The following is an 11300-nucleotide window of genomic DNA, read 5'->3' as shown; positions in this document are numbered from 1 at the left end:
TCATGACCAGATCCCCTCCAGGAGCCCACCTGGGGGTCACCTCATTAGAATAAAGGACACTCCTGTCAGGAGGATACAAAGGGTTCAGGGGCCCTGTGTCAGAACCAGGGACAAAGCTGTTATATTGTCTTTAAACATTTCAGTTGAAATAATGTGATGTGTTAAGAGTTTGAACCCATCACTACAGAAAACTACAGCCCATGGACAAGCTTTGGCCCAGTGCCTCCTTTTGGACAGCTAAGAATTGTTTTCACACTTACACTTTTAAATGGCTCATAAAAATCAAAAGATAATGCTTTGAGGGGCGTCAATTATATAAAATTCAAGTTGCAGTGCTGATACGTAACGTCTAGCTGGAACACAGCCAAGCCCACGTGCCTGGTATGGCAGCTTTCAGAGCAGAGGCAGGTGGAGCACAGACCGCGATGGGGTGTCCTGCAGAGCTGAAACTCTCCCATCTGGCCCAAACAGAGACAGCTTGCTGAACCACAGAGTGATGGTGTTCAGACATTTTAGTCTCAAGACTATTTCTCACTCTTAAAATTTGAGGCCCCGAACTTTGTTAATACAGATTATTCATGTTTATCCTAAGTTAAAATTGCAAATGACCCCTATGGCTGTGTTAAAATGTGTTTTAAATAACTATAATACCACCACTATATGTTAGCTGAGTTCAAGTATATTTTCAAAGACAATAAACATTTAGTGAGAAGAGTGTCAGTCCTGGAGACTCCACTCTGCACTCGTGAGAATTATATTTTCTATTATGGAGATAATACTGTGGACCTCACAGACCCTCTGAAAGGGTCCCGGGGACCGTGCTTGGAGAAGGGCTGCCTGAGGCAGTGAGGACTTTCCGCAGAAGCCCACACTCCAGGGGCTCTTCCTCCAATGCCTCCACGGCGGGAGAGCATCTGGGCAGCAGCGGATCTGCTCGTGAGCACACAGATGCTCCAGTGGCGGAGTTCCCGCACGTGAGGTGCCGCCCAAGGGCCTCTGCTCTCGCACGGACAGCGCACGAGGCTCGGTGGGCCCTGGGTCTTCGATGTCCGTCTGGCCTCAGGTTCAAGCTGCTGAGGACGCCATCATCTGATCCCGAATTGCAGGCTGGCTGGATCTCGTTCCTCAAATATTGTTGCTTCTGCTTTGGACTAAATCTTTGAACAAGGAAGCTTGTGACAACACCTAAAAGGACAGGTCTTCAGCCCTCCGTGTGCTCACAGAGCAGGTTCTGTGACTGCAGAGGGCCTCCTTGCTAGTTAGTGATGATCCATGGCCCACAGTCCAGTCTGCTTGCAATGACCCCCCCCAATAGCAAGATTTGTGCATGTACCACTCACCACTAGAGATAACTCAGATCTACAGCAAAATTGAACCCAGTGGTAAATGACCTGCCTTGGTCATTTCCTGACAGACATCCCCCAGTGATCCAGGGGAGGTGAGGGGCTTGGGCCAAAGTGATGGGGGTACAATGCTAGAGGCCGGGGCACTCTGGCTAGAGCAGCCTATGCTGATGAGTGAGTATGGGGTGAGGGAAGGAGGGGGTCACACCTCCGAGGATTTTAAAGGCACCTGGAAGGGTGGATGGGATGGTTTGCAGGGGAGGCTGAGCCTCCTCCCTCAACAACAGGACCGTCCCCATTGGCTTAGTCCCATTCTAGGCCACTGGGAACTTGGCACATCCAGAATGGCTTTTGGGGGAGGGCCCAGAACAGGCCCACAGGGGCCACTCAGGGAGAAGGTGGGCTCACCTTTTTTGCTCTGTACTAAAGGGCTTGGTCACTTGACCCTCCAGGAGCAGTGACTTGATTCAACGTGTGAACAAGTCCAGAAAATGTATTCTTTTAAGAAATGTTGATTCAGTGTTTACCAAGACCTTGTCTTAGACCCTGGGGATAGAGCCCAATAGGATGTGGTGCGCCCTCCTGAGCCCTAGCGTTTAGAGGACATAACACCTGCCCCCTTCAAAAGAGATAGCCCCAGACGGTATGTTCACTCATCCACAAATATGAAGATCTGTGTGTAAAATGCTGGAGATTACAGGAAAATGAGCAGACAGACTGTCCAATGCTAGGGATGGAGATTTAGTGGGCGGTTGCAGGGGACCCAGGAACTGCTCACAGATTATTCCAGCAGCTCTTGGGGAGAGGCCAAGATGACCAGTGCGCTGGGAACAGAGATGAGACTTCAGGGAGGAATGAGGTTTGGATTGCCCCTAAGATCGAGAAGAGTCAGATAAGGTAGGACATTCCAGGAGGGACCCTGACGCTGGTAAAAGTCATGGTAAAAGTCACGAGAGATAGGGTAGTGAAGGACAAAGGACAGGTCTGCAGGGAGCATCTTTACTTTAGAAGATGTCCCGCCTTGGCCTCGGGCCCAGGACACTCCCATCTCCACCATAAAGATCCCCTCAGACTCTAAGTCTTAGAACTTCTTGCAGATCAAGGACATTTCGTCACAAAGAATAACAGCTAGTCAAGGAGGAAGGACAGAGAAAAGGAAAGAGGTTAACATTTTATTGTATTCACTCAGACCCTTTACCTCCTATCAAGTTCACTCCTTGGGTTTTCCGTAGCATTGATCCCTCCTGTTTTCCTTCCAAATTTTAAAATAAACTTTATGGACTGAGTCAGAAATGAAAAAGCTAACGTTTAATGAGTGTTCACAAGTGTCCGGCACCACTGTGGGATCCTCAGCTCGAACACCAGAGAGAATCTCACGCACGCTCTGGGCTCTAAAATGTCACCTTCTCTGAATTTCTGCTCACATACCCTGCAACCTTTCCACCGTGGAGGCCATCACACGTGTCCAATACACGTGAAGGCTGCTCAGCAATCCCCTGGCTTCTGAATTGCTTCCCGCCCTTCTCACAGCAACAGATTATGCCTCATGACTCTTGGGATTTGAACAGGGCAGCTTGTCTGCTTAGCCCATGGTTGCTGTTCTCACCTGAAGGTGGCAAGATGTTGAGAAACCAAACCTCAGGTATAAAAGGAAAATGTAAAAACACCAGGGATTCTGTCAAAGAGGGAGGGACCCGGGCTCCCATCGGAACCCCTAACCTCCAGCAGTGATTCTCAAAGTGGCGTCCAGGGCCAGCAGCACCTGGGACCTTGTTAGCCCCCCACATTCTGGGCCACCCCAGACCTACTAAATCAGAAACCCTGGGAGTGGAGCCTCCCAAGTGGTTAAAGAAACAAACCACCTATTTTAAAGCGTAACGTCCTGAGCTCATGGAAGTCCAGGTGCGGCACAGCCCAGGCCCTGCCACTTCCCCGCGGTGGGACCCGGGGCGAATTACCGAACGACTCAGCCTGTTTGCTCACCTGTACAATGCGGAGAATACCAGTAGAATCAGCTGTGCGGGTTAGCAATAACACATGTTTGGGCTGGACCCCTGAAAGGACTTAGCGGTGACTTTATTTGCTGCGGCCTCTGGCATTTGCTTCAAAGTCCAAGAAAACTTCCTGGCCTTTGTCCCACTTCTCTGGACACCGTAAGTCCTGTAAATCCTACCCAGCCGCACGTGTGTACCCAGGGATGCAAAGAAAGGCCAGCCAATCCTGCCGCCTCCCTAAGAGACCCGGAGGGTCCGAGATGCCCTGCCCAGGCAGTGGCCAGAGGCCGGATGGGTCTCCAGCTCATTGACCCCTCCTGTGCCCCGGAGGGCCGGCCCTGGGTCGCGCCGCGAGACCTGGATGCCGGTACCCAGTCCAGGGCTCGCCTTCCGGACGCCCCCCGCCCGGGTGAAGGGGCGCCAGGCCTACTGCCCCCTCCCTACCCCTGCGCCACGGAGTCTTCCGGGCCACCCGGCCGGAAGTCTTGGCCCCTCCCGGCCTGAGGTCCTGGCCCCGCCCCGCTGGTGGTCCAGGCCCCCCGGCCGGAAGTCTTCGCTCCTCCCGGCCTGAGGTCCTGGCCCCGCCCATCTGGTGGTCCAGGCCCCGCCCGGCCGGAAGTCTTGGCTCCTCCCGGCCTGAGGTCCTGGCCCCGCCCCGCTGGTGGCCCAGGCCCCGCCCATCTGGTGGTCCAGGCCGCCCGGCCGGAAGTCTTGGCTCCTCCCGGCCTGAGGTCCTGGCCCCGCCCCGCTGGTGGTCCTGGCACCATCGGGCCGGAAGTCCCGGTCGCGCCCGGCCGGAGGAGGGAAGAGGCGGGCGGCACCTCCCGCGGCGGGAAGGGGCTGCCCCTGACGGGGTGGGTGCGCCGCACCTCGGGGCGGGGTCGCGCGGCCTCCCCCCGCCCGGCTCCCGGTCGCGCTCCCGCCTTCGGGTGGCCGCGGGGCTGCGGGGCGGGTCCGGGTGCCGCGAGCTCGGGCCCCAGCGCCCGGGCGACGGCGCAGCAGCCGCTATGGGCAACAAGCAGACCATCTTCACCGAGGAGCAGCTGGACAACTACCAGGTGAGCCGGCGCCCGCCCTCCCCTGCTTTCCGCGCCGCGTGCCGGCTGCAGACCCTGCCCCTGCCTTCAGCTCGAAGCGTGACCTTGGGCCTCAGTTTCCCCACCCTTGCGTTGAGAGCGCTTTCCAGTGGGGAGATACTCGCCGGCGCGCCTCACCCGCCTTCAGGCTCCTTGCTCTCGGCCCCAGGCTGGACGCGACCCCCTCCCCAGCCACCTGCCCCAGCGCCCACCTTGGCACGGAGTTGGCGGGTCATTAAACGCCGGCTGGAGGGAGGGTCCCCTGTCCCAGAAAGCAGCCCAGGAGAGTGGGGTCCTGTCTGGGTCGGGAGTGAGGTGCATCCCCCCAAATGCAGTTCTAAGTTGGGGGTGTCTTGTTTATCTGTAGGGGTCTCTCCCTCTGGCCCCAGCATGGAAATACTTGGAGCAAGGAGGAGGCCAGAGACCAGTCCACATCTGGTCCCCGAGTCCCCCAGCAGCCACCCCCTAAGACCCTTCTAGGACCTCCTGCCTCCAGAGCCACGAAACTGTCCAGACCAGAGGTCCAAAGCCCTCCCGCCAGTGGGTGCAGGCCGCGGGTGCAGGATGAAGCCCCAGCCCGGGCCCGCGGGGGCCCTGGCCCGCCTCCCAGGCCCCTGCCCTGCCCTGTGCACTGCAGCCACCCCCGACTGTCTACAGCAGCCTGGACGTTCTTCCTCCTCCAAGGCCCGAGGTGATGCCTGTCCCCCCACTCCCCCGGGCAGGGCGCCCTGATTGTGCTGTGGGAGCCACGAGGCTGCCTGCTGCCTTCCCCAGTAGTTATTTTGGTAACGGGCTGGACGTGGGAGCCCTCTGATGTGGGCAGACGTAAAATAGGCCCCTTCTCAGAAACCCTGACTGTCATTAATAGTTGTCAGCTTCACGTGAGGCCCTGAGAAGGCGCAGGGAGCCACAGTCACGGGGCACCTGCTGTGGTCCCAGGCTCTGGAACAGGGGCCCTCACAGTGGGTGGTTTTCAGCCCCATTTCACAGAGGAGTAAACAAAGGCTGAGGCGCCAGTCAGGGCTCAAGCCCAAGGCTCTTTGTGTTTGTTTGGGGGCACGGCCTGTGTGTGCTCTTGGTCTTGGAGGCCGGCCAGCCTTCTGAGAGACTGGCAGTGTGGCATGCTCTAGGGGAGGGCCCTAGTGGGCCAGGGAACACCAGGAGGGAATGGGGGGCTTTTGCTTTGCAAGGATCAGAGACAGTGGAGCCCTCGAGCAGGCCTAGAAGGAGGCATTCCAGGGGACCACGTGGGCACAGGCAAACAGGTAGACCATGCTCAGAAGTGAAGAGTGGCCCCGTGGGGCTGGAAGCCTGGGTTTCCACTCAGACCAGCCCGGCATTGGGTTACGCTTCGGGGCCAGGCCCAGGGTTGGGTTGTGATCCTCCTGCCAGAGCCAGGCAGACTGGGAGAAATGAGAGCTGAAGAGACCTGAGAGCCCCAGTCCCCCTCCCTCTGCTGTCCAGCCAGTCAGGGCCCCAGTTACAGCCACCTACCCACCCCCCCAATCCACAGGAAACCTGAGAGCCCCAGTCCTCCTCCCTCTGCTGTCCAGCCAGCTCCTCGCCAGCCAGGGCCCTGGTTACAGCCTCCTCCCCTTTCCCCCTCCCCCCTCCACAGGTGCCAATGGTTCCCAAGTTCATGTTTCTCTCCAGACTTCTCTGCCTTCCTGATCAATCGATCTACCTCCCAGACCCCTCCATCTGCAGAGCAGGGCTCCCTGCCTTCCCCAGAACCCACCACTGCTGCTCTGGCCCTGCTCTGCTCATGCTCAGACAGCCCACATTTTCAGCTACGAGCAAGTCCTGTAGCTCACCTGGGGACTCCCCTCTTCTATCTCCACCTAAGGATCCAAAGCAAGACAAGAATTTGGGAATGTGACTACGAAACACCAGCAGGCTCCTCAGAACCCTGAGAAGCTTTTAAGGTTCCTGCCATATTCATCCCCCATGAGCTACTTTTCTGCAATGAGCTCCAGGCAAATAAGTCAACAGCAGAAAAAGCAAACCGTCAGTTGATGAGCAGGTTCACGGCACCTTTGTTGGTGCTCAGAGAGAGGAGAAACATTAGGTGAGGCAGGGTCAGCGTCTTCACGGACACCTTCTGCAGCCTGTGGGAGGTTTATGTGCAGAGGCCTGGCTCCTCGTGCCACCTGCGCATATGGAGCACGTGCGGTGTGCGAGGTATCGCGATACACAGCAGCAGCAGGACGTGGTCGTGTGCGGTGCTCACGGGTGGACTCTGTTCACAGCCAGCGGACCATGGGCAAGAAGCACAGAGGCCTGGCTTGCAGTCAGCCCTTCTGGGCTGTACGTGCAGCTAAGAGCAAGCTACCAGTGTCACTGAGCCTCAGTTTTCCCATCTATAGAATGGGGAGATACTGCGTGCCCCCTCCCCTCCATAGGCTAGTGATGAGGACTGAACAAAATTGGATAATCAGAGCCCCCACAGACCAGGCCTGGTCGAGGTGTGGTTCTCAGCCTGGGCTGTACATTGCAGTCATCAGAGTAGCTTTGAAAACTCTGATGCCTGGCTCCAGACTCAGGGATTCTGCTTTAATGGATCTGGTTCGTGCTGGTGCTGGGGCTGCTGGGGCTGGGGCTGGTGCTGGTGTGGGTCTGGGGCTGCTGGTAGAGGGCACAGGAGGTTTAAACAGCTCCCCAAGTGATTCTGCCCTAGAGCCGAGGCCCTCACTTTAGCAAGCATCGGCATCACTGGAGGTGGTAGATCTAAAGACACAGATTCCTGGCCCCCACTCCCAGAGTTTGTGATGAAGTAGGTCTGGAGTGGAGCCTGAGAATTGGGTGCTGCCCGTCCAGGAACCACGCCTTGAGGACCATTGACGTGGACAGATGTAAGTGGTTTTGATAAGGGACGAGGGTCATGTGAGAAACTTGTGTATCTTTCCTTGTAGGACCCTTGGTCAGGACCCAGATACTTTTCAACCCAGGGCAGAGGAGAGAGGAGAGGAAGCGAGGATAGGCCAGGGGGACAGAGAGCAGAAGCCAGGGCCTCTCCCCATTGGTGGTGATGTTGACACCCCCACCAGGCTGGATGGGAGACCCTGGCCCTTCTGCTGAGCACCTTCAGGCCATAGAGCCAGCCCTGGGGCCGAGGGAGGTCTGTACCGGGAAGACTCAGCTGGGCCGCCTTTGGGGCCTGCTCCAGGGATCTGGGGACTTGAGGAAATCAGTCCGCACAATTGCCACCTGAGTCTTAGGCCTGTAGGGCAAAGCGTTCTCTGTCCATGCTGGGGGGGAGGTGGGGCAGAGGAGCTATGGCCTACAGCAAAGCCTAGCCCTCCAGGAGAAGCCCCTAGGTTCCTAGAAGGCCAAGGCCATGTGAGGGCTCTTAGTCCAACCCCTGGATAGCAGCATGTGGCTCAGAAGGACAGACTGACTACATGGGGCCGGCTCCCCCTCCTCAGGTCTCCCACAGGTGCCCAGTGGGACCCTCTTCAGTGTGCGGTCCAGCTGCCCCGGTGCCCGGTGGCTTCAGGTCCTGTCCAGGGCAGCAGCCGCAAGCGCTCGTCAGGGCCGGCTCTGCTCATGCCCCAGGAGGCTCGGGCTCTGCAGAGCCTAAGGTGCCACCTGCTCTCATGGGGCAGCAGTGGGCAAAGGCAGAGGGGCCAGACATCAGGGATGAGAACAAAAGCCTTCCGCTGCTGGGAGCTTTTCACCTCCATACTTCCCACTGTGGCCTGGCATCCAGACAAGGGCAGGACATCTGAGATGGGTTTATGACCTGGCGACCTTAGGACGTGCATGCTGGCCCCACCCTGAGAAACACCTGCCTGGGGGTCCCTAGCAGCCTCCGCCTTTCCTCTGGCCAGATGCCACCAGTCCCTCCCTGCCCACCTGCCCCACACTCCTAGCCTCCACGGCCTCCCTGTGTGACCTCATCTGTGCGTGAGGCTTCAGAGGCCGGGTAGATGCAGGTGTTCCCCAGCCTGTGGACCTGGGGCTCTCTCTCTGCTCACAGCCACCCGCACACACAGCCCCCAGAGCCACCCGGCTCGCAGTGTGGATGGCACACCCCTGCAGCTGAGGCCCTGCAGCCCTTGTCCCTCAGGGCAGTCTGCAGTGGCATCCACCTCTGACCTCTCCATCTGCCCGTAAATGCCCTCCCCAACACCATGCACACAGTCCCCGGGCCAGGTCAGAAGCTTCGGGAAGCAGCAGCTCTTGGCCAGGGGCGGGGCCGGGCCATGGGGGAGTGGGGGCGGGGCAGGAGTGAGTCTTCTGTGAGGTCCCCAGGGAGAAAGGAGCCAGGGACTTGTAAGGGACTGTGTGTGTTTTCCCTTTGCAGGACTGCACCTTCTTCAATAAGAAGGACATCCTCAAGTAAGTGTGGCTTCTGTTCACCCTTCGGAGCTGGGACGGGGGCAGGGGCTGGGACCCCCGCCTGGGCTGGGTGAGCCAGCTGGAACTGAGGAAGAGCATCCGCGAGCGCAGGCCGCCGTGAACTTGAGAACGTGCCCCCCCCCCCCCACGCCCACATCCCTCTGCCAGGAATTGGGCCTCTCCGTCCTGGGCGCCAGGCGCTGTGGTGGGTGGTTTCAGACGCTCATTTAATCCTCACTGTGACCTTGTAACAGGAGAATCCTTTTATCCCCACTTTGCAGGTGGGGTTTAGCAGTTGACCAGAGTCATGGAAGACCTGGCCTCTGACTGCAGGCCCCTTGCTGTCACCGTGTCCTGGGATCTGTCAGACTAGGGGCTCCCTGACTGATAGACTAGCGGGCCCTCAGGGCCCTCTGGCTCCAGCTCTGATGCCCTCCTGCTCCTGGGAGGTCCAGAAGTCAAGGCCATGGCCTGCATGCCCACACCACCCCTGAGCTGCCCACCAGGTGCTCTTCCCTTTCCAGGACAACCCCTTTCTTTGGGCTTTGATGGAAGAGATGAAGCGTTGGCAGCTTAGAGCCCCAGGACCAGACAGTGGGCCAGGAAACCTGGCCCCAGCTTCCAGGTGGCATTAAAAGCCGGCAGGGTCACGGGACTGCTTTCCCTGGAGGTCGATGGGCAGGCTGGGGTAGAGCCTGGAACAGCTTCCTGGGCATGCTGTGCTTTGTCACTGTCCTGACCACTCTGTTCAGACGGGCAGTGTCCTTTCTCCTCTGCCCAGGCTGCTCTTCCAGCCTGTCCGCTGGGTAGCTGGGGACACCCACGTCCACCACCCTGGAGAGGCAGGGTGGGGGGCACAGGCCCCAGGCTGTGGCATCTGCAGACCGGGGCTGCTCCCACTTGCCGGCTCTGTGGCCTTGGGCAAGCTGGGAGCCTCACCGAGCCTCCATCTCTCCTGTAAAGTGGGGACCATGATGCATGCCTCGCCGCGTGGCTGACAGGCAGGAACGCCAGGGCGTGGTGTTTGGAACACGGGATTTCGTCTGTGGCTTGAGTGGTGTGTGGGGCGGGGTCCCCATCTGGACAGGACGGCGCTCAGAACTGCAACAGCAGCCATTGCCGATGGCTTCGCTGTGGCACGTCTTGGCACGGACCCTCCCGGAAGCCTCGTCGCAGGGTTCTCTGTGCGGGGAGCCCCCACCGCCGCAGTGGCCACACCCAGGCTGGGCTTCGGAGGCCCATGGCTGTTTCCGCTCTGGCAGCAAGAGCTTGTCCCCACCGCCTGGCAGCCGCTTCTCCACCTCCTCCCCCCACCGCATTCCTGCACCCCATTCACGCCCACCGCCACCTGCTCCGTGAGCACCCCCCAGCCCCGCCAGCCCCGCACTCCTGCCGCTGCTCTCCCGGCGTCCTGCAGGCTCAGGTGCCCGGCTCCCTGCGAAGTTGCAGTTGGCCAGGACCCAGGTTCCCCGCACTGTCACTGGGTGCAGTACATGTTAGCCCCCAGTGAGCGCCGGAAGATTGCATGGCTGAGGACCCATTGAGTTGCCCTGAGAGAACGTTCCCGGCTCGGAGCTGCAGGGCCAAGGACACAGGCCTGCTTCACCCCACCCCCACCTCCAGTGGTCTTCCTGGGAGCAGCAAGGCTGCCTGTGGGGACAAGGTGGTACAAAGGCCAGGCCAGGGATTAGACTAAACCTGGTAGGTCTTTGGGGGTGTCCCTTGTCCCTTGGCAGATGGGGGGACCTCCCTACCCACAGCCCTGGGCTGCCCAAATCTGAGCCCTCTGAACGCTTCAGCAGCCCACCCGCTGTAGCTCCACCCAAGCCCAGACGGGGCCTGGGGTGCAAATGGGGAGACGACCCCCCGCCTCACCCTCTGGCAGCTGGATGGCCCTTCCTGATGCAGCTTGCTCTGGTTAATTCAGCTCTGCCACAGTGTTGGCACTCACTGGGGTGTTTGCACTCACTGGGGTGTTTGCACTCACTGTGTGTTCACACTCACTGGGGTGTTTGCACACACTGGGGTGTTCGCACTCACTGGGGCGTTCGCACTCACTGGGTGTTCACACTGGGGTGTTCGCACTCACTGGGTGTTCACACTCACTGGGATGTTCGCACTCACTGTGTGTTCACACTCACTGGGGTGTTTGCACACACTGGGGTGCTTGCACTCACTGGGTGTTCACACTGGGATGTTCGCACTCACTGTGTGTTCACAGTCACTGGGGTGTTCGTACTCACTGCGTGTTCGCACACTGGGTGTTCATACTCACTGGATGTTTGCACTGTGTTCACACTCACTGGGTGTTTGCACTCATTGGGGTGTTCGCACTCACTGGCTGTTCACACTCACTGTTCACACTGGGTGTTCGCACTCACTGCATGTTCACACTCACTGGCTGTTCACACACTGGGGCATTCGCACTCACTGGGTGTTCACACTGGGGTGTTCGCACTCACTGGGTGTTCACACTGGGGTGTTTGCACACACTGGGGTGCTCGCACTCACTGGGGCATTCGCACTCACTGGGTGTTCGCACTCAC

General features: G+C 58.8%; 1 protein-coding gene and 1 long non-coding RNA gene across 6 annotated transcripts in view; one reads left to right on the top strand and one right to left on the bottom strand.

Moving 5' to 3' along the window:
• Nucleotides 1–2629: 2629 nt before the first annotated feature.
• LOC145723617 (uncharacterized) lies at nt 2630–3836 on the bottom strand. Its single transcript, XR_014148866.1, has 2 exons — nt 3327–3836; nt 2630–2949 (listed from the first exon to the last, which is right to left on the bottom strand). It is a non-coding gene; the product is annotated as an uncharacterized LOC145723617 (long non-coding RNA).
• A 360-nt stretch (nt 3837–4196) lies between these two features.
• Nucleotides 4197–11300, top strand: part of CIB2 (calcium and integrin binding family member 2) — a 17235-nt gene continuing 10131 nt past the window's right edge. Inside the window, exons 1-2 of one of the 5 annotated variants that reach the window (XM_081831820.1) lie at nt 4197–4395; nt 8720–8754. In XM_081831820.1, coding sequence (XP_081687946.1) covers nt 4345–4395; nt 8720–8754 — 86 coding nt within the window. In that variant the 5' untranslated portion in view covers nt 4197–4344. The remainder of the gene's footprint in view (nt 4396–8719; nt 8755–11300) is intronic. The other 4 variants (XM_006750159.3, XM_081831821.1, XM_031021434.2 and 1 more) reach the window with 4 other exon arrangements.

Source organism: Leptonychotes weddellii, chromosome 9 (assembly GCF_054177405.1).
Source record: "Leptonychotes weddellii isolate Sample4059 chromosome 9, ASM5417740v2, whole genome shotgun sequence".
Classification (NCBI taxonomy): domain Eukaryota; kingdom Metazoa; phylum Chordata; class Mammalia; order Carnivora; family Phocidae; genus Leptonychotes; species Leptonychotes weddellii.
Note: the sequence above shows the minus strand (reverse complement) of the source record. Positions and strands in the feature narration are given on the sequence as shown.